The sequence below is a fragment of the Hyalella azteca genome, unplaced genomic scaffold (assembly GCF_000764305.2).
Source record: "Hyalella azteca isolate HAZT.00-mixed unplaced genomic scaffold, Hazt_2.0.2 contig9563, whole genome shotgun sequence".
Taxonomy (NCBI): domain Eukaryota; kingdom Metazoa; phylum Arthropoda; class Malacostraca; order Amphipoda; family Hyalellidae; genus Hyalella; species Hyalella azteca.
The window spans coordinates 57646-75602 of NW_025939632.1; the positions used below are offsets into that span (position 1 = coordinate 57646).

The window sequence follows — 17957 nt, forward strand, 5'->3', positions numbered from 1 at the left end:
CTCACCTTACAAGACAAGAACAATGATTTGGCTCATCCTTATCCCGAATGTCAAAAAGGAATTTAAAACTCTGTTAGGAGTAGTGCTAATACTGATGACTAATAACTGCGGGTATGAAACGGATTAGCTTAGATTTCGCTCGAATGAATATATGTATAGGAGGCGCACCTATAATGCAGGAGGAGCATTGCGAGCGTCTTACATTAGAATTAAAAATTACATTCAAAGAAATATAATTTACAATTCTGCAATTAGAATTACATTGAAATACTAATATTGTAAAAATCAAGGACATAATTTTCTTTAGCCGATTGTTTTAATATTGGTTATCGTTTTGTAGTGAGATTAACGTGCAGCTAATACCGGCAATATGGCCTAGACCGCAATGGCCGAAGAAAAACTTCAAAAGTTCGATGTAGTGCCTGGTGCCGGAAGGTGTGTTATATTAGTATAAACCAAAAGCGGGAAAATATAAATCATTTTTACATTATGAACAATTTAATATTTTTTAGCTTTTTGATTATTGAATTCAGTGAAGTTATAAATAGATAACATCAATAGAAATAGAGGGTAAATTAACCTGTCACGAGACTTTCAGTCAATGGATAATTTGCTTATGTAATTGTTGCCAGTAAGGTTTACTATAGCTTCCTTGCTGCTCTGTATGGCATTACTGGATAAATGAGCGTATTCATCCTGCCTTATCATTTTGGTCGTTTCACTATGTCTAGAATGCGGCATGAAATGAAAATTAAATTCTCAGTCATTCGGTTGATAAGACTTGATCAGAATATTTCTTCACTATTGCATTCATGTATCATGTAGGGTCGCTGCTTTCTTGGCTGGCTAACCAGTCCAGCTACTGACATACGTCCAGTATGCTGACCAGTATGCTGACATACGTCCAGTCAGCATACGTCCAGCGTATGCTGACACCTGTAACGCCCTCTCACATTTGCCGCGACTACTAAGCCGCAACTTTAAATAATATACGTTTAAAAATTACTTTTTAAAGACAACACTTCCAAAGAATCCAGTGTCTCCAATCTTACAGATATACAATGAATTTCTCAGTTAATTTTAGAATATTAAAAAAATTATTTTTTCACTTTTTTTTAATATATAAAATTTATTTATATATATATATATATTTTTTTTTTTAATTATTTATTCTGTTAATTGATTCATATAAAAGTGTGTCAAATATCAGTTATAATATTTGTAGCTGACAAAATTATTTTTTCATTTTTTTTAATATTGAATTTTTTTTTAATTTTCAAAATCATTTATTTTGACATTTGATTGATGCATTGTCTCCAACTTTACACAAGTGTGCAAAATTTCAGATCGATAGGATAAGTAGAAGTGTATTAAATTTCTATTACAGGATTTGTAGCAGACAAACAAGAAGTGAAGTTAAAGAGAAGTGTTGTAAAATTATCCAAATTATGTTAAAAACGCGTGTTTTTTCATTAAATAACTATAGTTATCAAGTTTTAATTTCTCCTATACTGATCGAGGTGCAGTGCTGGTCCCAATAATCGATCCAATTTGAAGTCGTTAACTCTACGCACGAACAATGTAATTATTTTTGAATTTTGAAGTAAATAGTTGATTACAATGCAGTACCCGAGGTACTGTGCTTAAGCCAGCTTCTCTGAGCCTTATGCATCAACCGCGGCATTCATGGCAACGTTATTTAAGGCAACCGTACGCCTTATAACGTTTATATACGCTTTATAAACATATGCCTATACATATGTTTATATTAATATTCAATGGCAGGATTTACTTGTTTACACATACTTTACACATACGGTTTATCTTACCTTTCACTGAAAATAGAAATCAACGAATTCTCATGGTCATCGATCGCACGTGTGTAAATATGTTTATATGTATAGGCATATGGTTTCGGAATCTTAAAGTTCGGCAATTCTCGGTCTAATACATTCATGATTTACTTACACCCTATGTTCCTGTGAATGAATTCATCACATGAATTAAAAACATTCTTCCTGCTTCTAGATACTTGTTCTCAGCCAATATAAATTAATGTCTATGTCCTAAAACTTAATAAAACTTAAACAATTAAAGCCACTAACCCAGCCTGCAAGTGTATTCAGAAAAATCTATTTTTTCCTTACCATCCTCTTCATCCCAACATATTTTCGTCATCCGTATACGTCATCTATAGCCTCGCTTCTAATAATAAATTTTCCAAATTAGTTTCTGACGACAATGTTTTAAATGCTTTTCAAGTATACATGCCTTCCTCACTTTCTTTTCTTATCGATTACTAATTGTTCGATATTGTGCACTCCTTACATGCCGATAAAATTTATTGTAAAAGCTACCAGATTCAAATTTACGGTAACGGAATATGAACTAAAATACCAAAAATCGTAGTATTAAATTGAAAATTGAGTTATCAAATCATGTCTCATATATGAACGTATAAATATATGATTGGAAAATGAGCGTGAGGCTGGCAACTAAAAAAAATATAACTCAGTACTCACTGCAGTGAGTGACAGAGAGCGCATTTTCTCGTCGACGAAAACTTGAGGCCACGGACGGACGGACGGACAGATAGACAGACGGACATGGCGAGCACAATAGTGCATTTTTTCCATAAATGAGAAAATGCGCTAAAAATACCTCTCGTTACTTAGAACATACGTATGAATACGTAGGATTGATTCAGTATGAATCAACCCTACAGATTCTATAAATAATAAATAGAGTAAACCTATTAATTGTCTCTATAGCATCGTTTCAAGTCAAAGACACTTACGACGACGCTCATATAAAAGAAGAACAATATTACATTCTACCTATTGGAATGGCCATTAAGATCGTAAGTAGTTAAAATATCATAAAATATCGTATCGTTGGGATCGTATTAATGTAAAATTTAGCACAAATGCAATAAATTAAAAAAGAAATTAGAAAATTTATTGTATGATCTTTTAATTGGTGTTATAAGTCTGAGTTCTGTTTACATGAGTCTGAAGGAGTGATATACCAAAAATTTTAAGCATGCTGTATTGCTTAATACACTAACCTGATATTTGTATATGCATACATACGGCCAGTATAGTGTAGTGCGTATGATTATTCTCTTAGAATTAGTTTAATCTTACATTATTCTCTTACGCCTGCCATAATGCCATAATAGTTCTATTTCAGGTTGATCTGAAGAATACTTACGATGGCTGTGGTTCTCGGTATATCTTACGTTAAATAGATTTTTCTAAAACAGCTTAAGCCATTTATCGGCTCCCAATTCTTCATTAATGCACGATGAGTCTAGAAATGGCGAGACCATAAAACATGTTCTCTTACTTGTAAATTGAAGAATGAATGTTTGACCAATAGCAGCCTCTCAATCTAGCATCATAAAACTGAATAATGTGGCATTGAAAGCTACACCTTTAGAACTCACTTAATAAATGTGCGTGACAAAACTTTTGTAATCATTGATGTTAGCTGTTAAATTACTCATTCGTTAACTCTGCATATTGGATGTGTTAAAATAATATATTCTTAACTGAACTGCTAGACGTCACATTATTGCTGCTTTGCCTGCATGGAGTCGCTCATTGAAGCTTCAAACGAATACTTTATAATAATTTTAATCGCATATCATAGTTTTAATCGCACGTAATTACTCCACTTCCGTCATTAATTACACCAGTCAAATACAGGATCCAAAACTGCTCAGTTTAAATATGAAAAGGTTCACTATTTACTGTTTTCATGGCTTACTGGGTTGGCTATTTACTGTTGTAATGATTTGTCTGGGTAGTTATTTACTGTTTTCTTGGTTTTCTGGGTTGACTATTTACTGTTTTTTCATGATTCACTGGGTGAACTGTTCACTGGGGTTCACTCTTCAATTTTTTTATGATTCACTGGGGTTCACTGTTCAATGTTTTTTTTATGATTCACTGGGGTTCACTGTTCAATGTTTTCATGATTCACTGGGGTTCACTGTTCAATGTTTTCATGATTCACTGGGGTTCAGTGTTCAATGTTTTTATGATTCACTGGGGTTCACTGTTCGATGTTTTCATGATTCACTGGGGTTCACTGTTCGATGTTTTCATGATTCACTGGGGTTCACTGTTCAATGTTTTCATGATTCACAGGGGTTCACTGTTCAATGTTTTTTTTTATGATTCATGGTTCGATAGTCAATATTAAGTTGACTTCTGGTAGATTATTTCATGTTTTTCAGCGCGCGCGGCGAGCTCATAATGGACATTTCGCGTGTCTCAAGAGTTTTCATGTACCCAGAAGTTTTGTAGCGAAATTGCAGCTCTCGTCAGTCAAGTTTTGAATTCAGTTTGCATTGTTAAAACTAAGCGAACACGCCTCTCCCAATTTTGAAACAAAAAATATTAGATCGTAAATTTACGTATCAGGGCCTATACTTTCAAAGAAGTTATGAGATCGTAAGTTCATCGTTCAATCATTGACGGCCTTTCAAGCAAAATCCACCAATCATAGACAAGAAAATAGAGCGTAAGTACTTACGTTCACTTAGCGAGTTTTGAAAGTATGGCCCCTGAATTTTACTCGAGTGGTGACTCTTGATTATGGCTTAAGAATCATGCCTTAATTATTTCATGTCGCAACAAATTTTAAGACACAGCTCCGACTATGTAAATAATTAGAATTTTTCACTTAACAATATATGAATTATGAAATATTTAATTAATTAATCCGTCCGAACTATAATATAGATGAATGTACGATGTCAGTTAAGTTTACACCAGAACCACTGAACTGAATTTGTGCGTAGAGATGAGATCGTGGACAGGCATGGGCCTTGGGGTATACTTTCAAAAAAAGTTACGAGATCGTAAGTTCGGCAGCCAATCATTGACGGCCTTTCAAGCAAAATCCACCAATCATAGACAAGAAAATAGAGCGTAAGTACTATAGAGGTCTACCCTCATTTAATATCATATCAAGGGGATATGCTAGAGGGGATATCAAGGGGATATGCTAGAGGGGGTATCAAGGGGATGCATGCTAGAGGTCTACCTTTATTACAATCATATCAAGGGGATATGCTAGAGGGGATATCAAAGGGATGCATGCTAGAGGTCTACCCTCATTAATGTCATATCAAGGGGATATGCTAGAGGGGATATCAAGGGGATGCATGATAGAGGTCTACCCTCATTTTTGGTCCTGGTCTCTCATGGAGTCGAGGGCCAGGGGCTGTGCATGGTACCGATGTTCAGGCGTCAGTCCGAGCTTCTATGTTCTTGTTAATATTATTTAATTGATTAATTATAATAATAATGAAATATAATATTATTTAATTAATTATAATATTGTTAATATTATTGATCATTGGTTGGTTCTGCGGCAGAGCAACTGAAAATTCGAAAGTTTAGCCAATTAAATGTAAACTTCGGACCTATTTCTGACTGAGTTATATCACGCAAATATTGTGAATAATGTAATGCAAGTGGCACTATACGTCATGCGGACAAGTATTGCTAAACGTTGCAAAGAAATAGGTTGTCTGGGCGTGTCACCTTGCGGGCTCCATTTCAACAGAACCAAACTCAAGTTGACACAACTGAAATTGAGACAACTGTTTTTTAATAAGGGAAGTTTGCGAAGATCACAAAAGAAACACATGGAAATGTCCGTGGTACGTGCGTTTTTCATTAAACACTGGGCGTTTGACAAGAATATTTTTCGATTAGTTAGGTCAATAACGACCACAAATCGTGTCTAGTCATCGTCAGGTTTAATCTCGCCTATCTTTACAGTTCAATTCCATGATCCTTGACAGAGATCTGGGCTGGAGGAGCGTCTTTCACCGCCATGCATGAAACTGATTATAAAACAATCAATTTCGCTCAGCGTACTGTAATAGACTCAGTGTTCCGGGCTGTTCTGGAAGCAAAATATCTTGCTTCTTCTCTAAATATCTTGCTTCTATTCAAAATATCTTGCTTCTTCTAAAATATCTTCTTGCAAAATATCTTGCAAAATATCTTGCTTCTTCTAAAATATCTTCTTGCAAAATATCTTGCAAAATATCTTGCTTCTATTTTATTTATTGACATAAGTTTAAGCTCGTGCTCATCTTGCCACGGTTTTGCCTGCCAAGTTTGTCCACCTTTATGTGTAGAGGAAGTAACAAAGAAAATAAGGGGTATTTGAGACAACTTATTGTGATAAATATATTCTACGATTTAGATAATAATTAAGTGTGGAATTCAAAAGCACTGATGTTCGATTTGGAATTTTCTCATAGTTCATTTTCTGCAGTAGTACATTTTTAAAGTTAGGAGGTAAACGCGATCCCCTGTAAAATTTCATATTCAAATGCCAGTATTGTACACAAGTCGAAAGTTAATCGATCTGACAGGTTACATACTGCATGATGGATGAACAATCTCTATGCCAGATGTGGGACAAAATATAGGCCATATCCTCCTACATAGACTCTTCGACAGAACGACGTCAGCATCGCCTACATCGGCTCTTCGACAGAACGGCGTCAGCATCACCTACATCGGCTCTTCGACAGAACGACGACAGAACGGTGTCAGCATCACCTACATCGGCTCTCCGACAGAACGGTGTCAGCATCACCAGCATCGGCTTTTTTACATAGCCTGTTTCCGCTTTAGAGCATTACAATAGCTTTATTTTAATTGCCTTATAATTTATAACCAGACTTTTTCACCCAACACCATTTTCTTCACAGCAAACACTATTAGTTGGTTATGGTAAGATTTATAATGCCCATTGTGAGAACTTTAAGATGGGTTCCAGTTAGAATGATTTCAATAAATGCAAGAATTTTAACAACTCTACGGAGTTTGTACAAGTTTTGTATTATCTAATGATAAAATTCAGCGATATTTCTCGCGTAGCTTTGATTGTAATAGTTTAGAAAGGAATACAGCAATAAATGGACGTAACATCATCCATCTGACCATCTCACAGCTGTCTTTTGGTTCGGTCCGTCATGCACCCATTATCGGGTTTCTCATGCTGGGCCTATACTTTCAAAAAAAAAGTTAAGAGATCGTAAATTCATCAGCCAATCATTGACGGCCTTTCAAGCAAAATCCACCAATCATAGACAAGAAAATAGAGAGTAAGTACTTACGTTCACTTGGCGAGTTTTGAAAGTATGGCCACCGGTATATTACAAATATCGTTTCAAGATTAATAACCAATATATTGAAAATAAAATTTTCATAGCCTATCGGCAAAGGTATGTAAGATACCACGCTCAAATATTGGAATCCAATATTAAAATGCAACATGTTTTATATTCTTTTAATCCACATGTTATTGCATGTTATATTAAGGCAATTAATGAATTGTCGCTCAAAACAACAATATACAGAATTCAGTTTAATCAAATCTCATTAAACCAATGCTGAATATCGTTTTGACATCGAGAGACGACTGTTTCTTCACAAAAACTAGCCGACTGATTTGCTTGGTAAGAAAATTATCGTCTAATGAAAGAGCGTCGGGCATACATGTTTGCAATAAGTATACTGACTTCCATGTGTATTTAATTATTCTGGTTAACGTAATTAATTAATACTTGCACTTGAATTTAAAGAGCTTCTATAAGAAAAGAAGGTATGTATTTTGAAAATAATACACATGTTGCCTTATATTCAAGAATTTACAATTCTCTTTTTGCATGTACTGAGACCATGTAATAATAAGCGGCTGAAAGCTCTCTCATCTTGACTTGCGTAACTTAGGGTTCGATGTTAGAATAAGTTAAACTCTAACTGAACAGAGAAGCAAAATAGGAAATCTTTTAATTCAATTATATATCGGTGCTATTGGGACCTCGAGACATCACTTCTTCTTATCAAGTTTCTTCGTAGGAAATCTTTTAATTTAATTATATATTGATGCTATTGGGACCTCGATTAATTATATATTGGTGCTATTGGGACCTCAAGACATCACTTCTTCTTATTAAGTTTCTTCGTAGGAAATCTTTTAATTTAATTATATATTGATGCTATTGGGACCTCGATTAATTATATATTGGAGCTATTGGGACCTCGATTAATTATATATTGGAGCTATTGGGACCTCGATTAACTATATTTTGGAGCTATTGGGACCTCGATTAACTCTATATTGGTTCTATTGGGACCTCGATTAATTATATATTGGTGCTATTGGGACCTCGATTAATTATATATTGGTGCTATTGGGACCTCGATTAATTATATATCGGTGCTATTGGGACCTCGAGACATCACTTTTTCTTATTAAGTTTCTTCGCCAGAACCTGAACCTGTTCCTCCTGTACGGTGCCGCGGTAGGCGAGCTTGTTCTCTGAGCGCCGCTCCGCCAAGTCCACGACCAGTTCAGCCTCGTCGCAGTCCGCGATGTCCTTCCCTTGTCCGAAGAATATCTCTTCGTTGTATATCTTGTCCTTCTGTCTGTACGTTCCGTGAATCTGGAAAGACGTGATGAAGAGTTAATACGTGAAGAGTTAATACGTGAAGAGTTAATACGTGAAGAGTTAATACGTGAAGAGTTAATACGTGAAGAGTTAATACGTGAAGAATTAATACGTGAAGAGTTAATACGTGATACAGAACATTATTTACTTTGGGTTGTCTCTTCGTTGTATATCTTGTCTTTCTGTCTGTACGTTCCGTGAATCTGGAAACATTAATAATACGTCATACAGAACATATATTTACTTCGGGTTGTTGCACGCGTTGCGAGGATGACAAGGCAGTTATTCTTGTATCGAGATACATGATATATTAATTATACATAACAGGCATATCGCCCCATATAGGCTTCAGAAGATATACTACCTCAGCGATTTTAATGGTGTGTGGCTTTCCTGGACGGTCTTACTGTTGTAAATAGTTTAGTGATTCTAATGGTGACTGAATTAAACATTGGATTTTTGTGAATATAAGAAACTCACGAGAATCAACAGTCAGTGCCTGTGAGCGAACTTCAAGCTAAAATTCAGATTCAAACAAAATCTATCAAAGGTGTGAAGAACAATATTTTAGTCTGGAAAACATGATTAAATTGAACGCAGTCTTGATTACAACTGATGAACAATAAAAATATAACTCAGTACTCACTGCAGTGAGTGACAAAGAGCGCATTTTCTCGTCGACGAAAACATGAGGTCACGGACGGACGGACGGACAGACAGACAGACAGACGGACATGGGAGCACAATTGTGCATTTTTTCCATAAATGAGAAAATGCGCTAAAAACTAAGGATTATTTTTCTGAATTTCTTAGAAAAATCTTTGATATTTAAAGCTTCAGGCCCAATACTAGGGGCTAAAATATGGCTTCGAAGTAACATATTGCATGTGCACCCATGTTAAAACGTGACTCAGTGGTAGCTCGACAGATAACGTACGTTATCGGGGTGGCGGCCAAGGTTTTGTATCGCAACTGGCATGGTCAGGGCACGTACGAGTCTGGGAAAATGTCCTAGAGAAGCCGAGGGTAAAGGTCGCTCTCTCAAGAGTTTGTTTGTCTTGCACTTATTGCTTGATTACGCTCATGTTTAATGAGGGATCTAAACCATGCATATATTTTGGGTGCAGTGATAAAGATCTGAACCAAGATTTGCTCGATACTGATAAGGGCTGGCGATAAGAAGTGGCGTGAGGTAGGGCTGTATTATCTCAACTAATTATAAGAAACATCTGTTACCTTGCAACTGACATAAGTTCTAACGTACTAAAACTGATTATGCCACTTACAGGTTATTTATCCCTGAGGCCCTCATAGGCATGAGATCAAGGTTACCCCTGTACGATATGCAGCATTGTTTCTAAAAAGAAATTACGGCTCATCTTTATTGAATGATTTACATGAAGTAATTGCTGCAATTTAGCTTTTTACCAATTTATATTTTTCACAATAAAATTGCGGCCAACCAATATGTTTACAATAAAGCTAAGCATCGACATCTGTAAGCGCCCATCTGTTCATAGGCTGGAGACCCACGGCCGTGACTTGATTTCATAAATACAATAGCGCGAAAATATTATCCTATAATCTGAATAATGGATTTGGCGGGTGTTACAATTCAGAAGCGCAATGGGAAAAAATCTGAATATGTCGGGGAGTAAATTGTCTGATGACACAGAATCGCTTGTCTTTCCTATGTATAAAAACCAACAAGTGCATCTATTACATAAGGATATTTACTAAAAAATTTTTCCTCGGAAAATGTCACGCACTAATCGGCGCTAAATGTCCGACGTTGGAGGAGATGAAGGATATAAACTCTAGTTTATCTGTTAAATACTTACTACGCAGAGTACACTCGTCCGGTCCGCAATCTCAGGACTCATGAGCACGTCTCCTACAGGATGCGCTAGGATCGCATATCCTGACGCCAGCGCGGCGCTTTAACTTAGGGTGACATTGTTTCAAAATAAAAAGTAATTGAGTTATTTGAGCCAAGAACGCGAAACTTTTTTCCTTGAAGAATAGAACAAAAATAGTGCCGTGCAAGCTGTTACGCTTCAATGACTCGAGATATACAGGAGATGGACAAAGTTAGGAAAACACAATCAACAATCGTCATTTTTGAACATGTTCATAACAATGAAAACGCGACATATTTGTATTTTTTACTGTTTATTGTTGCTGCTAATTGATATTTTATCCTTGCACAGATATTTTTAGTAATTTTTTTTTTGCGTCAATAAAATAATCTATAAGACTATAACCTATAAAAGGCAAACCTTACTGACTTTCAAAGAGGTCAAATTGTTTGTGCCCGTATGACAGGTGCTAGTGTGACAGAAACTTTCCGATTGCTTGAAGTTTCTAGAGGTATTGTCTCAAAAGTAATGACTGCTTTTTAAAGAGAAGGAAAAACGTTCTCAGCAAAGCTCAAGTCTGGCGGAAAGTCGAAGTTGTGTAAGAGACCTTGTCCCAGAGCTGGCAGCAGCGTGACCCACCTTGTCCCAGAGCTGGCAGCAGCGTGACCCACCTTGTCCCAGAGCTGGCAGCAGCGTGACCCACCTTGTCCCAGAGCTGACAGCAGCGTGACCCACCTTGTCCCAGAGCTGGCAGCAGCGTGACCCACCTTGTCCCAGAGCTCGCAGTTGAAGCCGAAGTTGACGTGGAAGTATTGGTGGTGGTTATCGTGGAAGATGCAGTCTGGCTGCCACGGCTGCCACCAATATGCCTTGAAGTTGATGCCCGAGTGGTCGATGATGCCGTGGTAGTAAAGGTACATCAGCAGCGTCACGAACGTCGCTGCAATCAACCAGAGCGTTAGTGTTACCGCTACCAATGATGCCGTGGTAGTAAAGGTACATCAGCAGCGTCTCGAACGTCGCTGCATTCAACCAGAACGTTAGTGTTACTGCTACCAATGATGCACTGGTAGTAAAGGTACATCAGTAGCGTCACGAACGTCGCTGCAATCAACCAGAACGTTAAGTGTTACCGCTACCAACGATGCCGTGGTAGTAAAGGTACATCAGCAGCGTCACGAACGACGCTGCAATCAACCAGAACGTTAAGTGTTACCGCTACCAATGATGCCGTGGTAGTAAAGGTGCATCAGCAGCGTCACGAACGTCGCTGCATTCAACCAGAACGTTAGTGTTACTGCTACCAATGATGCCGTGGTAGTAAAGGTACATCAGTAGCGTCACAAACGTCGCTGCAATCAACCAGAACGTTAAGTGTTACCGCTAGCAACCGATGATGCCGTGGTAGTGTAGGCATTCCTTATTGGTTATCAGGTATGATGGAAAATAAAATCAGTTATTAAGCCGGCATTTAGAAGCAAGGGTCTGGAGTAGATAACTGTACATAGTGTATAGTATATATACTTGATTTAGTTGATATTGTAGCCTTCAGTCGTAGGAGAAAGTGGGGTGCATTGGAATATAAAAAATTTCAAATGTCATTATTAACTTCCTTTATATAATGCGAAACTCAAAATAAAATTAAACATCAAATCCTTCGTTGTATTGCTAAGTACCTAAGATATGATCAGAACTGTTCTTTTGGCTAGTCATAATAAAAAAATACAAAATGAAATAAAATGTCCCACAGTACCCAAGGCAGTGGTACCATATGAGACAGTCCGTGGAGTACATTAAGACACTTTCCCTAATTATGAAAATTATGGCCAAATTTCAGGTTATGAATATGTCTTTATGTTTTTCCGCAATTAGTATAGGGTGGCATTGAATGACTTTGATGTCTCTCTTTCTGATTGATACGAGTTCAGCTGCATCAGGAAATGAAAAACGCAAAGTATTTTCTCTATGGCGCAAGTAAAATATTGCAAATTCGTCATCTTCGTCTTTTTGATTTGTTATCCTGCCAAAATATGATGTTTTTGGCTCAGTGAAACCAAATTATACATGAATAGAGTTATTGAGCTTTTGTTCTCCCTGCAATGGCCGGAAAGATTTTTTTACCTTTTCCTTGCACCAATTTCTCTTCTATATTGTATCTCTCCCACATCAACCAATGCAATAACTTATCTTCTATAACTACCTCAAAATGTTGTTCAATATTATTTTTTGTTACATAAAATAATGGACGTGTCCCACTGTTCCCCATGTCCCACTGTACCCCACTTTCCCCAACATAATTAGCGCATTTTCTCATTTATGGAAAAAATGCACTATTGTGCTCGCCATGTCCGTCTGTCTGTCTTTCTGTCTGTCTTTCTGTCTGTCCGTCAGTGACCTCACGTTTTCGTCGACGAGAAAATGCGCTCTCTGTCACTCACAGCAGTGACTACTGAGTTATATTTTTTTACGTTACATACGTTGATATTGTTACAATACTTAAGACAAGCCTGACTCACTCCAGTGCACGGGTTAGTATATAAAATAATGAACTTGTCCCACTATTCCCTTATGTCTATATTATACTATACCCCGCTATCCCCAACATAGTTTTACGTTACATACGGTAATATTATTACAATATTATTTCTTGGTATATAAATAAGTGACATGTCCCACTATTCCCTTATTTCCCACTGTATCCCACTTTCCCCAACATAGTTTTAAGTTACATACGTTAATATTTGTACAATACTTAAGACAAGCCTGACTCACTCCAGTGCACGGGGAAGAGGAACATAGGGCTGACCATGACACCCTGCATGTGTACGAACTCGAAGGGGTGGATGGCGGTGACGCTGAAGGCGGTTGGCTGCTTGTACTTGTGGTGGAGCTTGTGGAAGTGGCGGTACAGCAGCGGGTGATGGTACATGCGGTGGTGCCAGTACGTCAGGTAGTCCTAGGCAACGGTTCCAGACAAAGGGTACCGCATTTAGGCTCTACGTTTTGCTATATTTTTTCCACGATGATAAAAAATAAAAAATTTTCCACTTAAAAAATATCAAACCAAAGAAAAGTGGGATAAATTTAACGATTTTACTGGGTCTTCATTAAAATAATGCAAATATGGTGTGATGTCTTATAGATTCTTTGAGGCCGAGCGATAAAAGTTCTTATTAACTAGATTATTGAGAGAAGTCGCACTGTTTTGCAAAAAATTAAGCTTATTTGTTTAGAAATTAATCACTCAAGGCCGATGCTCATTGCCAGATCTCATACTTGAAACATTAGATACAATATTTCCAAGCACAATATTTCCACGTACAATATTTCTATGTACCGCACATTGGCCATAGAAACGTGAGGGGCCACGAGACCAAGTAGAGTTATTCCTGGTATAGTCATATAGTTATAGTTACCATCATTCCCAATGATGTTAATCATTACCAAACAGGCCTATCCAGGCCTATTCTTTAATGCCGAAGATACTGACACACTTCTTGCCTGTAGCACTGATACGTCCTTTTTCAGGGCTAAACTGGGTCAGATGACCCACGTATTGACAAAAGTGCTTCACTATTTGGACAAGGTTCCATCAATTTCTTTGAGTGTACACCAGCACTCAGTGTTACTGACCTGCCATATGAAAGTGAATGGCCACGAGATAAAGTACCAGGTCCAGCCATACTCGTCGATGTTGTAGTAGATGCAGGTCTCGCCGCCGTTCATGACGTAGCAGGACACCAGCGAGGATATCGTCGCACCAATAAACAGCGAGAAGGAACCCAGTAGGATCTCATGTCTCTCTAGCTCAGGACTCAGCCAGTTGTCCGGCTGACACTTCCACTCGTGCGCGCGGTCACGTCTGTTCACGTAGTAATACCACTGCAAGGGATATAAAAGTGAACTATTTAGTATGCAATAATATTTATGTACAGTAAATAAAATATGTACAGTATTTATGTACAGTAGTACAGTTAAAATATTTATGTACAGTAAATGTACAGTAAATAGTTGTTCACGTAGTAATACCACTGCAAGGGATATATAAGTGAACTATTTAGTAGGCAATAATCTTTATGTACAGTAAATAGTTGTTCACGTAGGAATACCACTGCAAGGGATATATAAGTAAACTATTTAGCATGCAATAATATTTATGTACAGGAAATAGTTGCCCACGTAGTAATACCACTGCAAGGGATATATAAGTGAACTATTTAGCATGCAATAATATTTATGTACAGTAAATAGTTGTTCACGTAGTAATACCACTGCAAGGGATATATAAGTAAACTTTTTAGCATGCAATAATCTTATATGTAAAGAATCATGATTTTGGTTTATCAAGGTAATATTGTGAGTTGAAACGAATAAAAATCAAAAACTACTACAACGACATACATAACAACACTCATTTGTTGCCATCACCACCACAACTCGTCGTTGTCATCACCACCACAACTCCTCGTTGTCATCACCAATCACCACCACAACTCCAGGTTGTCATCACCACCACAACTCCAGGTTATCATCACCACCACAACTCCAGGTTATCATCACCACCACAACTCCAGGTTGTCATCACCACCACAACTCCTCGTCATCATCACCACCACAACTCTTCGTTATCATCACCACCACAACTCACGTGCAAGAAGCCTCCTACACCACCACAACTCCAGGTTGTCATCACCACCACAACTCCTCGTTATCATCACCACCACAACTCTTCGTTATCATCACCACCACAACTTACGTGCAAGAAGCCTCCTATCCCGAAGAAGAACGTGTAGGAAACTATGACGGAGACCACGAAATAGTAGGGCCAGTTTTGCAGGCGGTTGGTATACAGGGGCAGGCCCCCGGGGCCCGAGCTGTTAAAGGGGGCGTCAGGGGTGCCAGCGCTGCTGACGCCGGCGCCGAAGAAGGCCCTGAAGAAGTGAGCAGCGATGTGCAGCCACTCTCCTGGAGGAGGGAGAGACTGCATGCTAATAACTTCTTTTTCGGCGTCAAGGCTGGCTAAAAACTCCTTCTTCAGCGTCATATACTTTTGAGTCTTAAGCCAATCAGCGTACAAGGGAAGGATGGATATTTTCGTAACGTGTAATTAATAACAATTTCATTTTTCGCGTTTATAGCGCATTTTCTCATTTATGGAAAAAATATAACTCAGTACTCACTGCAGAGAGCGCATTTTCTTGACGAAAACGTCAAGTCACGGACGGACAGACAGACGAAGGGACATGGCGAGCACAATAGTACACTTTTTCCATAAATGAGAAAATCCGTTAAAAAAGCACTATTGTGCTCGTCATATCCGTCCGTGACGTCCGTCCGTGACTTCACGTCACGGACGACCGAGAAAATGCGCTCTCTGTCACTCACTTCAGTGAGTACTGGGTTATATTTTTTAAGACATTCTCAAGAAAATCAGTAAGCAGAAATAAGTTTCAATCCTTGTTTTAGCGAAGAGCATTCAAGGGTCAAATTCGCAATAAGCAGTTCACTAGGCATATACTTTTGACTGCATTGTAAACGATTCGTCAATGGAAATTACTGCTAAATGTAGCTTCGATTTGATTTACAAAATTTGATTTCGATGACTGCTTGTTGATTCTGTCACCACAACTGGCAGACATTTGACATTTTCAGATGCCATAGAGAAATGCTCTTTGTGTGAGCGAACCATTTTATTGGAGTCCATGCAGAAGAAAATCAAGGTGGAAATATCAGATTTTGAAATGTCAGTACACACTAGTGGCAAGCTCTATAAGTCAGTCAGTACACTATAAGTCAGTTAAGTAATGGTAGGAAAAATAGTTTAAGTAATAATACAGTAAAGTAGTATAAGTCAGATAAGTCAGTAAAATAAGTGAGTACACAGAAAATCAAGTTTGAAATATGTGATTTTGCGGTTTAGGTTGGACTCGTCAATAGACGAGTTTTAGTTTACTAAAATTAAATAACAATTCCACGAAACAACTGAGGGTGCAAGGATTTAACCATGAATAGTGCATTGCAGGTTCATTCAGAAGAATGAAATGCTTTTCTTCACTTGTGAGCGATGAATTTATGGTTTCGTCTTGCAAAAATTGTGATACTTGCGGTACATAGCACGGGGCGAACGCGACACAAGAAAGTCGTATATAATGCTGCATGACAGCGCATGCAGTTCGAGAAATGCTCTGTAATGCTGCATGGCAACGCATGCGGTGCAAGAAAGAGTATAATGCTGCAAGACAGCGCATGCGGTGCAAGAAAGAGTATAATGCTGAAAGACAGCGCATGCGGTGCAAGAAATAATGCTGCAAGACAGCGCATGCGGTGCAAGAAAGAGTGTAATGCTGCAAGACAGCGCATGCTGTGCAAGAAAGAGTATAATGCTGCAAGACAGCGCATGCGGTTCGAGAAATGCGTCTGTAATGCTGCAAGACGGCGCATGCGGTGCAAGAAAGAGTATAATGCTGCATGACAGCTCATGCGTCATAACAATTGTATCGTCAACGGTATGTTACAACGCATGCACCATGCACGAGAACTATTGCTTATAAGTGAGTACCACGAAGTGTAAAAATATACTATTTGCTCCCGTCACGCATCGGTGCTTGCGTGACGATAATACGAACCTAACTTCAAATAATGTAAGGATTACGAACATATAATTTCAGTATTGATTTGATAGATCATAACGCTGCGTAGAAGTCACAAGTCTAGAAAAATATTTTTAATGTGAGTACATGTTGAATAAAGAGGTTATAGGGATCTAAAATTTGCCTTGACTAGGACCACGTGATTGCATTGCAACAACACCGACCTCTAACTGTCGCTCCAAGGATGAAGACCGAGAGGAACACAATAATATTTGCCACGCTTTTCGGGAGACGCTTCCAATATTTTTCTATTGTGTCGCTATAATTTTCAGTCCATGTGACTGCCATGGGATCTTTGGCCATTTTAGAACGGGATTTGGCGACTTTGGTTTTGGTAACGGTCCTCGAAGACGTCATCTTCGACACTGTAACTTGATTACTCAAATGTTATCTGCACCACAAAACCATTAATTAGAGACAATATACAGGAAAGAATAATAGATGAATCCCAAAAATACTTAGTTTTTCACATAGATTTTCCGAATTATCGGTCGCCCGAGCATACCGGTCACTTATCAGCAGGCAACCGCACTTCTCAAAGGTCCGCGATTGACTGCCGATGCTGAATGCTGATGAAGAGTCAAGAGAACTGCGTCGAGTGCACAGCAACTGGCACCTGGGATTTCCTTCTGCAATCTGTAACTCATAGAAAACTCAAGATTTTCTAACACGAAAGTAAACATGTATCGTGGTACCAACTTTTCGCAAACACTAAGTCGATAATACAATTGTTAGTTGGAATTTTGCATCGAATTTCGGGAATGCGCTCTGTGAGAAGAAATAAATTATTTATGTATTTGGACACAATAGGACAGACTGGACTATGTTTAAACTAGTCGGACAGAAACGCGCCCGTCGAGTTATTGAGGCTATTGCCATGTCCCCCTCATGAGCCATTTTGAGTGATACACAAGACTGGACCTGACCAATCGAATCAGGAAAAATTGTTCAGTTTTC

General features: G+C 38.1%; 1 protein-coding gene across 4 annotated transcripts; it reads right to left on the minus strand.

The window, feature by feature from the left end:
- Positions 1–7314: 7314 nt before the first annotated feature.
- Positions 7315–17604, minus strand: LOC108666790 (delta(7)-sterol 5(6)-desaturase ERG3B). 4 transcript variants are annotated; one of them, XM_047882060.1, is made up of 7 exons: positions 17165–17602; positions 15107–15315; positions 13984–14232; positions 13123–13306; positions 11118–11290; positions 8273–8485; positions 7315–7970 (listed from the first exon to the last, which is right to left on the minus strand). In XM_047882060.1, exons 1-6 carry the CDS (start codon positions 17355–17357, stop codon positions 8282–8284), a joined length of 1212 nt encoding a protein of 403 aa, XP_047738016.1. In that variant the 5' UTR covers positions 17358–17602; the 3' UTR covers positions 7315–7970; positions 8273–8281. The 4 variants fall into 4 exon arrangements, with proteins under 4 accessions (XP_047738016.1, XP_018009203.1, XP_018009204.1 ...); XM_018153714.2 differs by having other exon boundaries at positions 7315–8048; positions 8241–8485; positions 17165–17601; XM_018153715.2 differs by lacking the exon at positions 7315–7970 and adding an exon at positions 8002–8240.
- Positions 17605–17957: the final 353 nt, after the last annotated feature.